Source organism: Protobothrops mucrosquamatus, unplaced genomic scaffold (genome assembly GCF_001527695.2).
Source record: "Protobothrops mucrosquamatus isolate PMUCROS unplaced genomic scaffold, P.Mucros_1.0 scaffold45, whole genome shotgun sequence".
Classification (NCBI taxonomy): Eukaryota; Metazoa; Chordata; class Lepidosauria; order Squamata; family Viperidae; genus Protobothrops; species Protobothrops mucrosquamatus.
Window position 1 is genome coordinate 3,372,161 of NW_015386427.1, and position 21,379 is coordinate 3,393,539.

The window sequence follows — 21,379 nt, forward strand, 5'->3', positions numbered from 1 at the left end:
AGTTGAGAAATAATTGGATTCCAACCATACCTTTATGTTTACAAAGAATATCTTAATTTTTAAACAGGCACATTTCATTTTTAAGCAAGCTCCTTACACACTACTAGCTTTGCATGAGTTTCTCAACATTGATTTAGCTTATATTTACTCTTTCATCTGTAACCAAACCCATCTAAGCTGCTATACGGACCCTAGAGACAAACCTCAGCTAAAAGCAGGTTCTGTTGAAAGTTCACAATATATTGAAGTGAATCTTGAGGAAGAATGTGGTTTCCTGGTATTCCATGATATTGCAATCCATGATATTTCAGTAGGAATAAAGCACTAGTTTGTTAAGCCACAAACTCTTCCAAAACCTTCAAGGAGCCGACAATCTCAGCTTTTCCTGGCTGGCATTGCCACCACATCACTGCTGTACCTGCTTCAAAAAGATTTTGAAATGATTTCAGAACACATTTCTTCTCTTATAATATTTCACACTCACATTTTTCCTTCCTATGTTCATGCTAGTGAATTATTATTTCAGTAAAAATATTTGTGCCACTCCATTTAAAGTATATCTTAGTCACTCCATTAAATGTACCAGGCTTAATTCCTGTTTTATCTACTTTAGATAGGTTCTTCTAACTGTAGATGACTAATCCTTTGCTTTGTCTTTTATCTTGCAGGGCCCTATTGGTGCTGCTGGTCCTTCTGGATTCCCCGGTGCTCCTGGAGCCAAGGTATGAACATGCTTCAGAATGAGAAAATACCTAGAAAATCCTTCTTAACTAGATCCTCAGATACAAAGTTGGCACATCAAGAACAAACTACTTTCAAACAAAGACATCTAAAGTTATATAGTTTAGAAGAAAAGAGAGAATTTCCAGCTACTAACAATTCTCCACTGTTGGTCTCACATTTTTGAAGAAAAGAGTTTTGATGAGTGTATCTCCATTTTTAAAGGATCTTTAAAGTAAAAAGTTTCTTTGGAGATTGTGTGATAGACTACTGGGTTGCTTCTGTATATAAAGCAGCCTTGTCAGTCATCGTAACAACACGGCATCCATTTCAAACATCTAAAGGTTAATCAACTCTCCAAATCTGGTAACTGCTTTGTTATAGAGCCATCCCCCATTACTCTAGTAATGTATCCTTTAAAATTAAAATTGCAGGAAAGGGGGGATGAAATGAGGTAATTATTTTTCATAGTTCCATCTTTTCTCCCCATTTCATAAAATAAGAGCTGCATAAAATTCTGTTTGCTTTTCTGTCAGTCATCATTACATTGTTGTTATATAATTATTTACCTGTGTATTTTAAATACAATAGATATTTTGAAATGCAATAAATCCTATGATGCAAATATAAATGTAAGGATATAGATATGTTTTAAATATTTATTAGCTTTTAATTTCTCAAACAATACTATGCTTGAGACAGGGATGTCATATGCATGTCATTTTGTTTTCTAAACTAAATAGTAAAATGACTGTAGTAATAATTTTCCATTTCATTGATAGATACAATGTGATATTGCCATTGATACACTCTACTCATTGATAGATAGATAAATTTTACCTACCCCTTTAACAATTTTACTAAATTTCAAGAATTTTGTAAAAAGAAAAAAATGCATAAAAGAAAAGAAAATGTGTACATAGTCACATTAAAATATCTGGGAAATAAATACCTTTTAAGCTATATCTTCTAAACCAGGGGTAGGCAACCTTGGCTCTTTTATGACTCGTGGACTTAAACTCTCAGAATTCCTGAGCCAGCTGGCTCAGGAATTCTGGGAGTTGAAGTCCACAAGTCATAAAAGAGCCAAGGTTGCCTACCCCTGTTCTAAACTATAACAAGAATGCCTCAATTCTAGCAAATAGTTTGTATTTTCTGCATCAGGGAAAAATAAATGTTGCTGATGTTGGACAAATCATGATGAAACCTGCAAACAGTGCCCCATTGAGAACACTGAGCATGGAACAGACTGTCAAGGAGTAGATGGTCTGGATTTAAGTAACATTAGGCTTTTGCATCAAATTGAGTAGCTTGAATTGGATTATAAGGTCACGAGTAGAGCAGTGCAGATAATTTACACTAAGTTATCACTAATTTGCACTAAAGCAAACTACATCCATCAATCCAAAACTGATCAGTGTCTGATCTCTTTCTGACAGGGTGAAATCGGTTCTGCTGGAAATGTTGGCCCAAGTGGACCTTCTGGTCCTCGTGGTGATATTGGACTCCCTGGCGCTGCTGGACCTGTTGGCCCTGCTGTAAGTGACTCTGCCATTGATATTATAAATTTGGCTGGGGAATTCCGGGATGTCCACGCATTTTAAAGTTGCTGAGATTGAGAAACACTATTTTAGATCAACTATTTCCAACTTGAAACTTTACTTCAAGAATATTACTACAGAATTCCTAGCCAATATGAATACTGGGAGTAGCTTTAGTTTCAATTAATTGCATCCCACAAACATGAACTTATGATCATATACTTTTGTAAAAACAATTAATTTCATATGCTTTGCTTTCTTTTTTAGGGTAACCCTGGTGCCAATGGCCTTTCTGGTGCTAAAGGTGCTGCTGTACGTATGCTTGTGTTGAAACAAATATTTCTGTGTTCCTATGGGGAAGATCACTCTTGGGGTTGCAGAGATGATCCTAGCATTGTAATGCGGTTTCTCTTTTTTCTTCCTTTTTGGACAGGGTCTTCCTGGTGTGGCTGGTGCTCCTGGCCTGCCTGGTCCTCGTGGTATACCTGGTCCAACTGGTGCTTCTGGTGCAGCTGGTGCAAGAGGACTTGCTGTAAGTTGTCTTAAATGCACTTAAATCATTTTCTATCTGCTGCTTTTTCAAAGCCTGAAGTGCCCAGTTTTAGTAGTGAATGTTTTGACTGGCTATTAGACTTGCATCTATTCTCTAAACCTACACTCATCTTCTGGATAAAAGCTATTTAAATGGTACACAAACTGACAGATTTTCAATATTATTAATATTCTGCATCTAGATTTAATATGGCTGCATCTCTAAAAAGTTTTAAAATATATAATTTATTAAATCTAGAATTCATGAAGCCCAGCAATATTCTTCCCAACTATTTTATGAAGGTGGCCTTGCGGTTGTTTCTTCATGTTCAATTAGCTAATAATAATCAAGTTCACAGCTGACCACTTGATTATGCACAATTGTGGTATATAGTGAAAACAGTCTCCTCTATTAGGTTATTATGGCTTAGTCCTGCCTTAAATGCATAATGTATAAAGGATCCTATTTTCCACCAAGATTTCTACACAGTTTAACGTTTTGAGTCCATACTGTAAGCTTATATAATTATCATTAAATTCTGAGAATTTAAAGGAATCCCACAATCATGTTGTTCAATCCCGGCAGAAGTCATATTTTAAATTCAGCACTTCATACATACATGCTACATAAACAATATTTCTTATTTCCCCCCCAACTCATCTCTGAATGAGTACATTTTCTAAGCCAGGACTGAAATTAGCATAAATCAAAGTATAATGAAATATAATTTTGCTAAAATGAATAGGTAAAAGCAGAGAATATTTTGTTTAAAGACGCCTGTTTTGGCCCACTCCCTTAAAATTCAAACAGTAATCCAAACTAGAATCGATTGGTATGGGTGAGTGCATGATTTTTAAACATAGCTTTTTCCATTACGGTTCTTGAAAAAATATGTACCTAGAGAGAAACCAAAGTACAGTTCTCTGATATTTTGTTCTGTTTGGTTCTAGGGTGAACCAGGTCCACCTGGATCCAAGGGAGAGACTGGTAACAAGGGTGAACCTGTGAGTATTATAACAATATGAAAGATCTTTAATTTTCAAAATGTCTTTTCATCCAAGTGAACTGGGTTAACAAGCTAATGACTTTTCTGCTCTCTTTACCACCCACAGGGTATTGCTGGTCCCGCTGGTCCTGCTGGTTCATCTGGTGAGGAAGGCAAAAAGGGTCCCAATGGTGAAGCTGGCTCCTCTGGTCTACCAGGATCTGCAGGTTTAAGAGTAAGTCTCTTGCATACTGTAAAAATAATGATTTAAAAATATTTGGAAAATCAGTAGGAAGAATTCTATAGTGCAAGTCCTTTATGAAAAGCATATTCAGTCTCCTGGAAGTTACAAAACCAGATAGGTGATCGGAAAAACTTCCCAGAATTATATAGTGGTTAAGTGTAAGACATTCCTAGAAAGATCTGATTTCAGTTCCCCATCTGATAATGGAGATCAGTGTGTGACCTCTATTACATCTTATTATGACTGTAATAATGCAATGAGAAAAAAACCTTCATTTTGCACTGCTGGTTCTGACCTCAAGGCACCCAACAGACTAAAGAGGGTTTCTTCCTTTATATGTAAAATGTGTTGCAAGCTCATGGTAATTGCAGAGTTTGATAGGACCAGGTTTGTAATTGAAAGGTCCCAGATACCAAGGGGGGGGAGACAATAAAATAAGAGAATTGGGGATAACGTGCTGTGTGTTAAATTCTTGTGAATGCCATAGTACATTTATTTTGCATTTATTATGCACAATCTCCAAACCTTCACAACTTTAGAAATGAATTATTATATGATCTGTTTCTCTCCCAACATACAATTGTTAGTCTCCTGAACTGATTCTGAGAAAAGAAGCAATGCACATACACAAATAATGAATAAAAATAAGTAATAGATATACATTCATGCCTAATACAACCTACTTATGCTCATGCTGAAGTCATATCTTCCATATGATGATTCTTTAAATTTTACTATGCTATAATCCATAAAGATCCTGAAAGCTGAATCTTAGAAAGACTCACTTTTCAGTTTCAGTCCCATTTGCTGAATTCAAGTTCAATGATAAAATACAGGAAAACTAACATTTTAGATCTTTCATAATGTCTCTCTTTCCACTGAACAAAGGGACATCCTTTATATGTTCCAATGTAAATGCTAATGCCTTATGTGTTGTTTACTGAAGTCCTTTTCCAGTTCTGATCAAAAGTTGTGGTTTCTTTCATAGGGTGTACCTGGATCTCGTGGTCTCCCAGGATCTGATGGCAGAGCTGGTGGTTTAGTAAGTTTTCAAATTTTTTTATAATCAGTTTTATATTTTAATCAAATAACCCCCCCCCCCTCTATCCTACCCCATAAAGCCAGCCAGTGGATTGCTGGCATTGTGTCCTAATGCAAGCTTCTTCCTTTGTAGGGCATGGCTGGCAGTCGTGGTGCTACTGGTCCTGCTGGTGCTAAAGGTCCCAGCGGTGACACAGGTCGTCCTGGTGAGCCTGGTCTCATGGGTGCAAGAGTAAGTAAAGATGATGATGTTATGAAATCAATGAGTAGTTTTAGATAGCAACTGGGTTCTGAACTTACACGGGCTTTTTTGTTTTCCCAATGGCCAGTTTTAAAAACAATATTTTTAAGAAAATGTTTATCAGATATAATAAAGTGTTATTCTGTACATTCATAACCTTATCTGCCTCCCATACTTCCCCCTTAAAACAGGTTATTCCTCTTCTTGTTTTAGACATATGAAGCTGAAGTTTCAGGCTTATATACATTATGTTGTACTCCTATGCTCTCTTCCCCAGCAGAAAGTCATACTGAACTGAATAATGGGGGGCGGTGTTACTTTTAAATATATTTGCACAATTTTGGCAAATAAATCTAACTGAAGTAGGGCATCTCTAGATAACATTTTTTTGATAAATAGAAGACTGCATTATATTACATTTATACCCATATTTAAATATGCGCGTTGAGTGAAATTAAGTTTCCCATACCAGTTTTAAGTGACTCAAAAGACACATTAAAGCTAAATACTGTATCTCTGCTTATTTAGGGTCTCCCAGGACAGTCTGGAAGCCCAGGTCCGGCTGGAAAAGAAGGTCCTTCTGTAAGTATCTTCCTCCCCTTTGTTCTGCAAAGATTGAACAGTAGATACATAGATATTTAAAATGCATTTTCTGGGTAGCATTTATATTTAATATTGATGTTTTTGTACTAAGCTTTAATATTTGAATCCTATTTTTCTGAGATATTTTTTTTAAAAAATATGCAATGTTCAAGAATTAATAATTAAGCCATGAACTAGAATTGCATTTTTATGTATATCGAACCTAAGCAATAGCTGTGTAGCCAAAGCTACTCATTTAAAGTTTATTAAAAAAAAATTAGTTATGTAGAACCATTTCCATAAAATTATGAAGGAGGGGTGATTTGGGTATTATTATTTTGGGGGGGTACTGAACTATTGAACAGTGCTATAGAGACAACCATGTAGAAAAATAATAAACTCTGAAATGTCTTCGTGGCCAATTTCAAGTGGCTTGCTCTCAATGGATGCACAATATTCAAGCAGTGATACCATATACTACAATGCAAGATACGAACTTTTCTTCCTGCAGGGTTCTGCTGGACCTGATGGTCGCTCTGGCCCAACTGGCCCAGCTGGTCCACGAGGTGAACCTGGAAATATCGGATTCCCAGGACCAAAAGGTCCAAATGTAAGTACTATACCATAGAGTATTATGATATTGACAAATAACACATGTTCATAGCCTCAATTTTATGGCACTCACTGAATGACACCTCAGCTGTGCATACCAGAAGTATACTACTCTAGTGTTAAAACCTTTGTCTTACTTGATACCACTTTGCTGATCAAGAGTGCTTTGGATTTAGCTGGTAGTCCCATTTATGAAATCCTCTATTTTCCTTTGTCATTTTAATTCTTTACCAAGGAAAGGGTTGACCCTCACTATGAGGAATGTATTTTCAGCTTAATGCTTATTTTAATTGTAAATCACCGATTGTTTTAACTGATGGTGGGTTTCAATTATATTTTATTTCTCTTTTTTTCATTTTGGGGTGTGTATGTGTGTGTGTGATGTTTTAATTTTTTTTCCAGTGCTTGGATAAGGAATTGTGTGGATATAACATTTATTTGTATTCATTTCTCTTATAGTTATAGCAAACATATTATCTAAATCTTGCTTGGGTGTGAATCAACATACTCAACGCCATTGAACTAGAAGAAAATGGCAAATATGTTAAAACCATAGTGGAATAAATTGCTTAGGAGAGCTATGGAACTGTTACCTTTGTACTTGAGGCAACCTCTCCCTTAGATAAATATAATAGCTGATTAGAGGAGTGATGATTTGTCATTTCTCTTTCAATTCTGCACTTACATGATTTTGTGCATATATATTTTCATTTTATGTATTTTTTAACTGGGAGGAAGTTCCTCAGGCAATATGCCTGTAAGTGTAGCTCAGGATGTTTTATTCGAGCAGGTGTGGGGAGCTTATCGCTTTGACAATTATTTACTTGCCAGTGAAGGTCTATGCAGGCTTCAGCCTGTGTCGCTGCTTGGTCTTTTATCAGAACTCCTAATTTACTCATTCGTTCTTAGTCTTAGAATGGATGAGTCAATAGATAGAAGCCTTAAGCAAGAGAAGCAGCAGATTCAAGATATTCAGCATGCTACGTCTTCTGCTAGAGCAGGCATCTCAAGGAATGCCCAACTGTACCAACTATAGACACTGTACAAAAATGTAGAAAACTGGAGCCACTGAAAGTATTGTGGCAGATAGCTGTTATTAGTTTTAATGCAGTAACTTATTTAAATGTGTTTCATTTTATCAGGGTGAACCTGGCAAACCTGGTGACAGGGGCAGTGTGGGTCTGTCTGGTTCACAGGTATGTGAGACTAATTTATACCCTACTTTATATCTTTAGTAAAGGAAAGGTGATTTACAAAGGTTTGCCACTATTTAAGAATCTGCAATAACTGAATAATTTATAAAACAGAAAAAGACTGCTGTATTTATAAGTTCTCTGGCAGTAGTCAAATGTTAACATTTTGAATGATCGTTACATGAAATGGAAACAAATACTGTATTCTCTAAGATAGGGGTCTTCAAACTTGCCCCTTTTTATGATTTGTGGATTTCAACTCCCAGAATTCCTCAGCCATGGTGTTTGGCTGAGGAGTTCTGGGAGTTGAAGTCCAAAAGTCATAAAAGGGCCAAGTTTGAAGACCCCTACTCTAAGACATCAGTCTGGCATCTAATAAGCTTTAGCTTATTGTATGAAATTAAAAATTTACCCTGCCTTATGTTATATTTTGCCTCCAAGGTAATATTTTTAGGGCAGTAATCTACACTAACAGATTGCATTTTAAACCAACGTATAAGACACTAACCTGTTGTAATACAATACTGAAGGTTTCTGTATCAGATCTATTAGTGAGAATTCCATATTCATTAAAAGTAAAGTTTCCCTCATGATGAAATCAGCTCTTGGTAATTTCACCGAAAATCATGGAAATAATTAAATAAGCAAACAAACAGAGTGTATATTTTAGAATATGATTGTCTACACTATAAACAACTGAAGCTTTGTGGTTCTAGGGTCCTCCTGGTTCTGATGGAAACAATGGAGCTCAGGGTCCACCTGGTCTCGCCGTAAGTTCAAGATTAATCCTAGTTAACCTTTGATGCTTCTTTGCCAATGATTTATTTCTCATCATTTGAATTTAATTATTTATTTTAGGGCAATGCAGGTTCAAAAGGTGAAACTGGTCCAGCTGGTGCTCCTGGCTTCCAAGTAAGTAAAGTTAGCTTTTATCCAATATTGCATTTTCTTAATCTTAATGCTAAAATGGAATAAAGGCTGTTTAAATAATATTAAATATCTCAATAAATCTTGATGAGTGAAACATAGACAAATATTTTATCCTGCCAAGTACATTCAAATGCTTTGCTGAATTTACATTGCTAGTTAGATCATATCTTGCAAAGTGCATTTACTGAAAATAGGCATGCATAGAGTTCAAATCATTATGCTTCAGTGGCTCAAAGATAATCAGGTTATAAGAATTGAAGATACTGTTCTTGATTGACAATAGATACACATATGTTTGCTGTGTAGGACTCTGCAGTGTCTCCAATTCATTTCAGAAGAGTGTTTTGCAATATACAGGAATGTGAACTCAACTCTGTTTGGCAGCTCATTAAAGAAATTAGATCTGCTTGGAGAGTCATAGACAGGTGCTGTGTTCACATCACTAGGCGTTTTGAAGCATCTCTTTCAAGTCAGATCTGAAGTATTATATTGCTGTGTTTACCATATCCAGCCTTAGTGGATGGGACCAAGTCATGGAAGGACTTGGTGGGGGCGGGGGAATCAGTTGCAGAGAAACTGAGATATCACATATTGTGATTACTTTCATGTAGAAGGCTGGTTTTACAAGGGAACTTTTGCTTTCCTATTCAAAACTCAAGAATGAATAAGATTGAATAGAGGACAGGGACAGGGACAAATGAAGATATTTTTTTATAACATGACCTGTGGTTTCCCTTATCTACAGCACATAAACAAATTACAAGGGATTGTTTTTTCTTCATCTGTTCATTTATTTTTCTGTAGGGCCTTCCTGGTCCCTCTGGTCCAGTTGGTGAAGCTGGCAAACCAGGTGAAAGAGTAAGTAGTAAAGTAATTCAGATTATCCCTCATGGTTTAATCAAGAAAATTCTACTGTGATTTAACACAATTTTTTTTAACATGCATTGTGTTCAGTAATTTGGTCTTTCCAAGTCTGATCCTTCCAAGGATCTTCCATCATCCTCAGATCCTACAGTATTCTTGAGTGAATCTCACAGCAACCCTGGAAAGTCAGTCTGACCTAGCATCATTCAAAACTTTAAAGCAATTTTGAATCTTGCGTACCCGTTCACTTGACATCCGTCAACCTATCACATCTTCCCTAGCTTCAGCTCTAGGAGAATTAAAATTCCCAGAATTCCCAAATAATATGGCATTTGACCAACTAAGTGAGAATCCTGGGGATTGTAGCCCCAATGCATCTAGAGGGCACCAAATTAGAGAATTCTGTTCTAACAACTATGCCACACAAATATTATATTCTGCCATAAAGTCAAACAGAATTTAAAAAATGAATATGGTTCTCTTCCTGCTGTACTAAGCAGCACTTTAGTGGACAAGGACTGAATTTAAATTATTAATTTAATTCAATTTGGAGGTGACTCAAAGGACACATAGTTGATCAGGATGTACTGCAAATGCAGACAAGAATGGGTTTTCAGCAGGAATTCAAGAGGGCTTTTGTGTTCATTTTAGGACTAATATTATAATTTTCATATGTTACTACCTCAAAATGTTTTAGTGACCTGATTTATCTCTATCTATTGCCTTTTATCTTCCTGGATGAAAATATCTTTAGATCTCAGAATATCAAATGAATTCTGAGGCAGTGATAAGAAAATCCTTTTAAAGAATGCCATAACAAATCTTTCTTTTGTGCCTAGGGTGCTCATGGTGATTTTGGTCTCCCTGGTCCTGCTGGCGCAAGAGTAAGTATATACTTTTCTGTATTTTAATATTTTTTTCATGTTGTATTTGAAATATAGTAGAATGTACTATTAGGTAGTATTGTACTATAATTTGAAAGTGTGAGTATATAATTTTCTTATGTTGTAGAAATCAATATTTTAAGATGAGTTCTTATATAGAAAAGTAGTTCTATCGTATAGATTTTTCTGAACTTGACTGTAATCATTTTCTAAAGATTCTTACAGAGAAATCTAAATATTGAGATAATATTTCTATTGTTGCATTATTTAATGTGATTTATAAGTTTAGTGTGTAATGTACGTTTAGTAGGACCCAGAACAAATTAACACTCTAAATAAGTAGGCCCCAGCATTTCCCAGATTTGGCTGTACTTTCATTAAATACTTTTTATGACCAACTCAGACCCCACTAATAATATATATACATCCAGAGATAGCCTGTACAGATATTAAATATTAGGTCTGCATAATGATAAATCACATTGGAAAAATTAAGGTGTGAACTGACCAGGACATAGATCTAGATACTTTTTGATCTAGGAGCAAAACCAGTAGTGAATCCCATTGGTCTAATTGAACTTTATTTCTGGATCAAAGTCTATCTGGGATTTTGAAAACGTAATTGGAAGAATCTCTGGAAATTGTTATATATCTAATCTGAATAAATATTCAAGGCTTATTAAAGTGCCCTCTGCCATCTCTAAATTAAGCTCAATAGACCAGAGATGGACACAGTTAAGTCTAAACCAACTTAAGTAGCTGCGACATCTGTATGAACCAAAAAATACAGCATACACAGCTTTCCACACCTTTCCAGTTTCTGCATTAATGAGATTGAAGCTATCATATTGCCATTTACTTTATACCAATCTGCTTCCTTCAGGGCGAACGTGGTGCACCAGGTGAAAGCGGTGCTCTTGGTCCTGCAGGCCCTCTGGGAAGCCGTGGCCCATCAGGTCCAGCAGGTGCTGATGGTAATAAGGTAAGGCAGAAGGAAGGGTTGCTATTTTTCTTAAATCCAGGAGAGGGCAGTGTGAAAGTCTTGTGGGAAGAACCCAGTGGGATGCAGAAAGCAACATCTGCATTATTTCTAAAGCACCCAATCTTCATTGTGAAAATAACGTATTTTAGCATGCCTTCTGTAAAATTTTGCAATGTGCAGAATATACAACTGGGAAACATCAAACAATTATTAAGATGGTGAAACAATATGGCTCAGGTCTTTTTAGTGTGGCCTTTAGTACTTTCAATTAAAAACAGAACTTTAAAATATTTCATGTGTAACATCAAGAGTTCCTTCTATGTTAAAAACTTTGGGAACATGCTTTTAAAAGTTCACATTTAATTGCTGCTTAAAATAATATCTTGTTATGTAACAGTGATGAATTGTTCTTTGATAAAAGGGACTTGGAAATCTTCTGCATCAGCTGATCTATACAAAAAAGGGTCATCTTGGAATGTCAACCTCCTCTAGGGGTACTTAGAAGGAAGAAAAGGGAAATGAAACCTATCACTAGGTTTACAGGAAGAGGACATTTTCAGTAACAGTCTACTACATTTTGTTCTAAACATTTCTGCTTTACTGAATTTGAGCAGGGAAAGCAAGACCCAGCCTGCCCCTACTGTAAAAAGAAATAATATCACGAATTTATGTAGTCTATTTTTCTCATCTGTTCTGTATTAAACCCCTCTTAAATGTAAAACAATCTGAAACGATTCCAATTTGTCTATCAGGCCTCCAGTGATATATGTTTAGCATAAATACATAATTAAGATATATTTATCCAATTCTAATCGCTTGAAGAATACAAGATAAAAATGCCCTCTAATCTATTGATGATAATGATGATGATGATGCCTAATAAATCCATTGCAGGTTATGGACCATAATCTACAATGCTGGTCCAGTGCAAGTTTGTAAAACAGATGATTTTTTTTTTAATTTTCCAGTCTAGGGTGAGACATTGACTGGACTAGAGTCTTCAGCTGGCTTCTGGCTCCTAATATAGCATCTTTACCATTATATCACATTGGCTCTTTAAATGCCTTAAATGTCTTAATATTGATTTTCTTGCAAAAGTAACAAATGAGAGTAGCAGGAGAAACCTTGCCTGGTTTTCTTTTGAGTCCTTAAATCTTTTCCTTTCTTGTTTCACTAGGGTGAACCTGGAGCCGTTGGTGCACTTGGTTCTGCAGGCCCATCTGGTCCTAGTGGAGTCCATGGTGAGAGGGGTGCTGCTGGTGGCCCAGGTGGCAAAGGTGAAAAGGTAAAAGAAAGCTATCCCCCAATTAAGAATACATAATTTACCATCAGTTTTTCTCAGGGAAAGGGCTATAACTCAACAGTAGTGCACGCAGCTTGCCATCAGAACATCCCCAGCATGACCAGAAATAGCAATAGCACTTAGACTTATATACAACTTCACAATGTTTTACAGTTCTCTAAGCAGTTTACACAGTCAGTAAATTGCCCCCAACAATCTGGGTCCTCGTTTTACCAACCTCGGAAGGATGGAAGGCTGAGTCAACCCTGAGCCAGTGAGAATCGAACTGCCAAACTGCTGGCCGTCAGCAGTTAGCGGAATTAGCCTGCAATACCGCATTAGAATCACTTTGCCAGAAATGAATCCTTTCTAAAAGTCTAGTGTGTGGGTGGGGGGGGGACTTGATCAGGATGCACTAATAATCTTGCTCTGGAGCACTTTGTGATGCCAGGAGAACGGGAAGGAGGGGGAGAAGCTGAATTGGGGATGTATCCAGAATATGGGATCCCTGATCAAAGACATTTTCGCTCAATTTCTGAAGTAGTCTGAAATAGTCTTCAACTTCTACAATGCTCTACCAGTGTGAGCAATGTGCTTAGAATTTACCTGGTTTGTTTTTTATAGTTCTGAGGGCTGGTACATGTGTGAAACCGTATAGTCAATATGTTATAATTAAGAAAGGTTAATTGATTAATTAAATTAAGAAAGGTTTCAAATGTTGAGAAAAGACAGAGGAAGAACAGAAGAATACTTTCTAAGACCTAGGAAGAGGGTTTGAGCATAGTTAGCACTGAGAGAAGGCAAATAAGGTGGAGGAAATATTGTACCAATCTTCAAATATTTGGAAGGATGTCACACAAAAGAAAGTCAGTCAAGATGTAAAATAATGGATTGAAGTTAAGGGAAGGCAAGTTCCTAATGACCTCTGCAAAACGATAATAACAGTTCAGCAATGGCACTAAGCCCATCCTTTAATTCATATATTCAAATTAAGGCTGGATAACCATTTATCAAAAATGTTTTAATTTAAATTTTATATTAAATGGGATAGAGCACATGGCTTAAACCAGTGTTTCTGAACTTTAGCAACTTTTAAGATGTGTGTGAACTTAAAGTCCCAGCAATTTGGCTGGATCATTTTGAAAATTGAAATCCATACATATTAAAGTTGCTGAGTTTGAGAAATATTGATTTCAACTATCATTTCCAACTCTTCATTTCCATATGCTTGTCAGAGAATGTGGCATTGGATAGGTTGAAATCCTCAACTTCTTAATAATTGAGAAATTTAAAACAATGAACTTTTTTTAAAAAACAACAACTAGCCATTTCTTTTAGAAAATTTAAATACTGAAATGTCTTTAGCAGGTTCACTGTTATTTTGAAACTATATTTCTTTCACCCCAAATCAGAGTGATTGTTTCATCAGTAAATCAATGAATTAGCTGAAATGTCTAACCAAAACAAAATTTAAAGTAGAAACCATCCCACTTGGAAGACAAAAGAAACAATAAATATTTCAATCACTATCTACATTCTTCATTGTGATTATGTAGGATTTATTTGGAAATCATTATCATATAAAACATCCCACACTACCTAGGCATAATCACAATTTGTGCTTTATTTCAGGGTCCATCTGGCTTCAGAGGAGATGCTGGAGCAACAGGAAGAGATGGTGCACGGGTAAGCATGTGTCTTTAATTTATTTCCAGGGAACTGTGCAATTCTTCTAGCAAGTACAACATGAAAGCTAGCACTTAAAGAAAAATGTAGACTACATAAAATTGGCCTTACCCTTAAGTGATCTTAGCTCAGAGTCAGTAGAAAAATGCATAAAAAATGTTTAGAATTTAGATCAAATTACACTTTAATATAAAATGACTGTATTTATTTGTAGAAACTGTGAAATTAAACGTATTTGAAATTGCCTGGGAAGTTAGGAACATTTGGGGGGGGGGGGTAATAGAAATTTTAAAAAATTAAAGTCTTTTTTTTTTAAAAAAAAAGCTGTGTAGTATTTTATATTAAACTACTCTATGTTATTGAGGACTTAATGTTATCAGTTTAGTGACCCTTCAAAGTTACAATAACACTAAAAAATGACTTATAATAAGTCCTCACACTTATGACTTTTGCAGTGTCCCTGCAGTCACTTGATCAAAATTCAGGTGCTTGTCAACCAGCGTATCTATACAATTGTTACAGCGTGCTGGGATCATGTGATTGCCACATTTGTGACCTTCCCAGCTCACAAGCAAAATCAGTGGGGGATGACGGATTCATTTAACAACTATGTGATTCACTTAGCCAACTGCAGCAATTCACTTAACAATTGTGGCAAAAAGAATCATAAAATTGGGCATGACTCATTTAACAATCGCCTTGCTTAGCATTTAAAACCTGGTCTGAGTTAATTTCAAGGACTACTTGTACATTAAACTCATCAAGATCAATTATTCTATTTTATTTTCAGGGAGCCCCTGGTGCTGTTGGTGCCCCAGGACCTGCTGGTGCTTCTGGTGAAAGAGTAAGTCATATTTTATTTATTTTATTTATTATTAAATTTATGTGCCACTTATCTAGTCTAGATATTTTTGGATATTTCTTAGGCATATTTCTAGAAAATATGCAGAGTATAGATGTGGAACATTGACATTTATATAGCTAAAGAAGTCATCCTTAGTTATTGTTCAGAAATGGTAGGTTTCTGTTCACGGTTTAATATATTAAAACAGTGAGCTGGAACAAAAATAAAGTATGTAATCATGACTAAGCTCCATTGAAATTTCCTGGAGTTTTAATTCATTTTGTTTAATAGATTTTAATATTTAATTTTAGGTCGGTTTACAAAAAGTTATATACCCAAATAAAAAGAAAAGATAAATAGAAATTACATAGGTGAAAGAACATTTAACCTGATATCTTGGAAGGTGTATGTCTAACTAATAAAGGAGAATATTTGTAGCTCAGGGTTGAAGTGAGGGGCCCTTGGTGCTCTTTGAGCTTAATTGTTTTCTTGCAGACATTTCATTACCCAAACTAGTAACATCATCAGTGCTAGCACAAGGGACCCCTTATATATTTCTAAGTTTGCAACACCAGCATACTGAAACAATCCTTTCTTTAAAGCAATACTGCCCAATCTCAACAACTTTAAAGGTCTATGGACATCAATTCCCAGAGCGCCCCAGCCAGCCCTCTTTCAGCATGGTCCCAGGATTCTGAGAGTTGAAGCCCATCCATCTTAAAGTGGTCAAGGTTGACAAACACTGTTCTATGACCTAGCAACAGCTGATAGTGAAGGGGAATATTTGTAGTTCAGGGTCGAAGTGAGGGGTCCTTGGTGCTCTCTGAGCTTGGTTGTTTTCTTGCCGATGTTTCATTACCCGGATTTTTTGTTTCTATTAGGGCGAAGGTGGTTCTGCTGGCCCCGCTGGCCCTGCTGGACCTCGTGGATCCTCTGTAAGTAGTAAAATAATTATATTTTTTTAAAATGACATTAACGTTTTTTTGGAATCTTTGAAGTAGAAGAGCAGCTAAAGGTGTCCTTACTTCATTTTTTCCCCTTACTCTAGGGTGAACGTGGTGAAGGCGGGCCTGCTGGTCCTCCTGGATTTGCTGGTCCTGCTGTAAGTATAAAGAAATACAGTTTGCTTTCTCCAGTTTTCGAGCAGTTAGGTACTTCAATTGTTTAATTAAATATCTCAACTTTGAATGTCCCAACTTTGAATTTTAATTTTTTTGTTTCTATCAGGGTGCAGCTGGTCAGACAGGTGCTAAAGGAGAAAGAGGACAGAGAGGTCCAAAAGGTGACGTAGGCCCTCATGGTTCCATTGGTGCTGTCGGTAGTGCTGGTCCTGCTGTAAGTAAACAAAATATTACTTTAAATTCTTTACTTTTTGACTATATGATATAATCTTGATATTTCATATTCACATTCTTAAATCCACTGCTAAGATGCCATAGCACATTTGCTAAGTCTCTGTCTGTCTGTCTGTCTGTCTGTCTGTCTGTCTCTCTCTCTCTCTCTCTCTCTCTCTCTCTTTCCCATACAATATAATTCATAATGACTCATAGCAGTTAACAACATTTTTCACTGCTGGAATAAATAACTTTTTAAAATCAGGTATGATGTAGTGGTTCAAGTTCAAGAAGTTATGATTCCTACTATAAACTGTAATTACTCATAAATAATTACAAATTATCTTACATACTAACGAATTTTGCTAACTGGTCATGTAAACACTATTCCAAAGTTATAAACTTTGTGAATTGTCCTGTCATGTTATATCCTAAAAGGATAGACATATATGAGACCTTTAACACATAGCATCTGTTTCTGGGAAAGAAACCACCTCCACAAACTATCTGTTATTGTGACATTGTTATAAGACAGCTAGGTAGGCAGCCTATAACTCCTAGACAGCAAAAGAATCCGAAACATTTTGTTTCCTACTTGTAATAGCCCTAAGAGAAGTCATTGTTCTATTGTCCTTCTCAACAAATTTTTTCTATTTTCTTAAGCCTGAAGACCATTGTGAAATAGGAGCAAATAAGCCAGTCACATAGCTACCATTGATTCTAAAGGAAAACAGGGTCATCTGGAGTATCTCATGAGTCTTATATTAGATGTGCTTTCTTCTTACATACAGGGTCCTGTTGGTCAAGCAGGTCCTTCTGGAGCCCGTGGTGATGGTGGTCCACCTGTAAGTCTGGAAACGTATCTTATTTTATCCATTTCACCCATAAAAAATATAGCTTACTCTAAAACCTAATTTTTCTCTTGCTTTTTTTAAAATAGGGTCCCAACGGTTTTCCTGGTAATGCTGGCAGATCCGGACCTCCTGGCCCTGCTGTAAGTAATTCCTGAAGAAATCCCTTTGTAATTCATGCGAAGTAAACTTCTGCTTGCTCTGCCCAGACCAGTGTTTCTCAGCCTTAAAAACTTTAAATTGTATGAACTTAAACTCCCAGAATTCCCCAGCCAACACTGTCCAGTTGGTTACTTTATTTAACTGAGGTTCCTCAGAATTTTTATCAAGCCATTATAATATGAGAAGATTATCCATTATCTTCAATCCATTACTTACCAGTTATTGTACCTAAAATGGTTGGGGCTGTTTCATATCTCGACAGGCAGAGCCAGAACCATACTGAAATTAAAGAACCAGTATTGTTTGTGAGAAAACCACAAAAGCAGAATGCAAAAAAGATCTAAATCCGGAAGACAATGAGGACTTCTTTGCTCTTTTACTGTCTATAGTTTCAAGTCTCAAAATGACAGGAAACTATGCTATCATTTTTCACCCATCACAATTGGTAGAACTACTAAGGGTAAAAAAAAAAAAAAAAAGGAGGGAGGATGTGCATTGCTTATAACCCTAGGAATGTAGGTTGCCTATGCCTGATGTAAAATATATTTTGCCCTATTTTTCCAAAATCAGAAATACCTCAAATCACAGCCCTAATCATTGCAGTCTAACAACCATAATGACCAAAGTGTTCATATAGCCTGCATGTAGTACTGTCCAGGTTCAAATACTAAGCCCTGTGAAACATAGCTGTGACGTAGTGTTATAACCAAGGCAGTTTCCATTAAGTGATCACGAACACCTGGCATTTAGGTAGATTTGCTTGAGACTTGACAATCCTACATATAATACTTTGTCTTAATTCATATTTTCCATTAATTCCAGCTGGAGTGGCTCATAATGAGAAATGGTTGGAATTGTAATTTAGACAGACACATGGGTAGGATATATCTATAATATGTAACAAGCCACATAACTATCAATCTAGATGATTAAAATTCTACCCCTGGAGGACAGCAAATGCTATTTTACAGTGATGTCAAGTTTCCTTTACATACTCATTTGATTCTGTGTAGTTTCTTAAAGCAGTATTACATGCTTGATGAGATCTCATTAGTGTCTCTGTTCACTCTTTGTTTGGATTAATAATTTACTATCTTCTGACTGATGTAGCTATGCAATTACATTATGACTTTATTCCTAGGGTATCACTGGTCCATCTGGCCCCCCTGGTCCTGCCGGCAAAGAGGGAATTAGAGGCCCACGTGGTGATACTGGCCCAATGGGTCGTTCTGGTGAAACTGGCATTTCTGGACCCCCTGGTTTCAGTGGAGAGAAAGGCCCATCAGGAGAAGCTGGTGCTGCTGTAAGTTGTCCATAACACTTTTCAATACTTGTTAGATTTATATCATTCTCCTTTGAGCTTTTTTCCTCTTTCCTGATAATTCGTTCTTCACTGATCTTCATGTGTTTCATGAGAACATACAACTGGTTATTCTAAACAAATAGACACATTTGGATAATGGAACCTTATTTCCTCTATGAGCAAGTATAAACACTTCAGAGTCTTCTGACTTGGTATCCCATGTAATCAATTGGACCACTAAGAGGCGCCATTTTGACCAATTTCATCCTATTGGGATTTATCAGATGTGGGGAACCAGAAGTTATTCTGTAGGATTCAAACACTGTACTGGGAATTGTATTCACAGACTGTCCTAGTTTAGATGGCTATATTTATTTTTTATCTATTTTATTTTTATATTTTTTGAAACCCTGCTTTTATTATTTTTAAAAATAACTCAAAGAAGCGAACATACCAAATTCTCCTTTCTCCTTCTATTTTCTCCACCACAACAACCATGTGAGGTTAGTTGGGCTTGGATTGAGTGACTGCTCAAAGTTACCCAGTCAGTTTTCATGCCTAAGACAGGACTCCCCCACCCCACCTCTTTCTTATACAGTACAGCGATATCTATTTATTTGTAAGCCACCTTTATTATTTTTACAAATAACTCAAGGCAGCAAACATATCCAATATACTTCCCCCTCCTATTTTTTTCCACAACAACAATCCTATGAGGTAGCCTGGACTGAGAGAGAGTGACTGGCCCAAAGTCATTCCACTGACTTTACTAGCCAGAACATTAGCCTTAGGTGCTATTCAGATTATCACTCAGCTGCTGCAAGAAGGTCTGTGTAAAAACTTTCAGACACACAATCTAGCTTTTATGTTAACCTCTCAGAACCAAGGAAATAGATGTTATTAGTAAAATAATGCAAAGGGTTCTGTGGCTCCAATTTCTCCTGTTTTACCTGCACTTTGTATGTAATGTTTTTTATTTATTTGTTTGTTTACATACAATGTTTCACTTTGTATGTAATGTTTTTTATTTATTTGTTTGTTTCATGTTTCTAGACCACCATCTCCCTCAAGGGAGGGAGCCAGTAAGCCATGATATTTTGTAATTCCTCATTTATTTGAATATGTTCTTACAATGGAGCATGGATTAGAAAGCTAGCTGACCATTATCATTAGGAGTGCTGCTAGAGTTTTCCATGTTTCTGCAGAAAACCTGTTTCCAGAGTTCCAAATTACAATCTTCATTTTAATAATGGTAGCAATTCCTTTTCTGCACACTGCAAATAAGGCCAATAATCTAAAGAGTGAGAATATAAGCATGCCATAAGAATTTTTCCTTAGTTCATAATGGTAGCCAACTGCATCAGGCACAGGTGGGCTTCAGTCCCCAGCAAGCAGTGCTTCTTGCAATGCCACCGTCATTCACTGGAATTACAGGGGGGAAAAAATGATTCAGAGAATGCAAACCATATTATTTCATAATATTTCTTCCAGTGAAGGTGCATAGCCAAGGAGCTTGCAAAATACATTTAAAAAGAAATAAGGATGTTTAAGGATGTTCTGTCTCAATGCATAATTTTCCTTCTAATATAAGATAGTCATGACCTAGCTTGACCCACTATCCATAATACAAAATAAGGGCGGGTAATCATAATTTATCCTGCTGAAGGTGGTCTGTCAGCCAAATTGTTTTATTTTTTATAAAACTGGGCACAGTATTGTACTTGACTTGTAAAAGAAGAACTATTTCGAATGTATGTATAAATAAATCAATCCTTCTTATTTCTTCATGCACATGCTTTCATAAGTTCACACAGAAAATGGTTTTTAAGGCAATACAGAATTTTTGTTTGTTTGAAGATGGCTGGATGCTAAAACGGACTAATGTGCTAATCTGTTTTACACTCTAAAATTTTTTTTTTATGTTCCCCTTTTTCTTTAGGGTGCTCCTGGCTCCTCAGGTCCTCAAGGTATCCTTGGAGCACCTGGTATCCTTGGTCTTCCTGGCTCTAGAGGAGAACGTGGTCTTCCAGGCTTGTCTGGAGCACTTGTAAGTACCATCTTTGCCAAATTTGCCAATAGGAGACATATTTGATTGGATTAAATAGCAAGTGCAAAAAATTAACTGCTTGTCCTATTGACAGCTGATGTTTCAACCCTAGCGATCACACTGAAGCACATATTGGTTTATAGGGCTCACTAGTGGCAAAGACGGATCTAGGCAAGAGAAGGAGTTGTTATAAATTTGTGCAAATTAGCATATACAAGTGATTGGGAAGAGCAGCAAGGTATTTGGGTGTAAATAAAAGCAATGTATTTGAATGGATACAGCACATCATTAATTTAATGATATCAGTGAAGCAGTTAAATAGTTTATTTATTTATTTATTTATTTATATTTAAATTTATATGCCGCCCTTCTCCCCATGGGACTCAGGGCGGCTCACAGCATATTAAAACATTGTACAAAAAGAAATTTTCCCCTGCTAAAAACCAATTAAAATCCAAATATTAGTAGCTGTGGCTCTTTAAAATTGTTTAAAAATTGTCCCTATTTAAAACTCACCTT

At 36.3% G+C, this 21,379-nt stretch overlaps 1 protein-coding gene across 2 annotated transcripts in view; it reads left to right on the forward strand.

The window, feature by feature from the left end:
• COL1A2 (collagen type I alpha 2 chain) overlaps positions 1 to 21,379 on the forward strand; it is a 51,044-nt gene that overhangs the window by 19,682 nt on the left and 9,983 nt on the right. Inside the window, exons 15-40 of one of the 2 annotated variants that reach the window (XM_029283259.1) lie at positions 669 to 722; positions 2,160 to 2,258; positions 2,529 to 2,573; positions 2,695 to 2,793; positions 3,744 to 3,797; positions 3,906 to 4,013; positions 5,011 to 5,064; positions 5,197 to 5,295; positions 5,833 to 5,886; positions 6,398 to 6,496; positions 7,641 to 7,694; positions 8,408 to 8,461; positions 8,550 to 8,603; positions 9,426 to 9,479; positions 10,325 to 10,369; positions 11,253 to 11,351; positions 12,529 to 12,636; positions 14,266 to 14,319; positions 15,110 to 15,163; positions 16,045 to 16,098; positions 16,212 to 16,265; positions 16,391 to 16,498; positions 17,289 to 17,342; positions 17,438 to 17,491; positions 18,652 to 18,813; positions 20,753 to 20,860. In XM_029283259.1, the coding sequence (XP_029139092.1) occupies positions 669 to 722; positions 2,160 to 2,258; positions 2,529 to 2,573; positions 2,695 to 2,793; positions 3,744 to 3,797; positions 3,906 to 4,013; positions 5,011 to 5,064; positions 5,197 to 5,295; positions 5,833 to 5,886; positions 6,398 to 6,496; positions 7,641 to 7,694; positions 8,408 to 8,461; positions 8,550 to 8,603; positions 9,426 to 9,479; positions 10,325 to 10,369; positions 11,253 to 11,351; positions 12,529 to 12,636; positions 14,266 to 14,319; positions 15,110 to 15,163; positions 16,045 to 16,098; positions 16,212 to 16,265; positions 16,391 to 16,498; positions 17,289 to 17,342; positions 17,438 to 17,491; positions 18,652 to 18,813; positions 20,753 to 20,860 (1,935 nt within the window). The remainder of the gene's footprint in view (positions 1 to 668; positions 723 to 2,159; positions 2,259 to 2,528; positions 2,574 to 2,694; positions 2,794 to 3,743; positions 3,798 to 3,905; positions 4,014 to 5,010; positions 5,065 to 5,196; positions 5,296 to 5,832; positions 5,887 to 6,397; positions 6,497 to 7,640; positions 7,695 to 8,407; positions 8,462 to 8,549; positions 8,604 to 9,425; positions 9,480 to 10,324; positions 10,370 to 11,252; positions 11,352 to 12,528; positions 12,637 to 14,265; positions 14,320 to 15,109; positions 15,164 to 16,044; positions 16,099 to 16,211; positions 16,266 to 16,390; positions 16,499 to 17,288; positions 17,343 to 17,437; positions 17,492 to 18,651; positions 18,814 to 20,752; positions 20,861 to 21,379) is intronic. The other variant, XM_029283258.1, reaches the window with a different exon arrangement.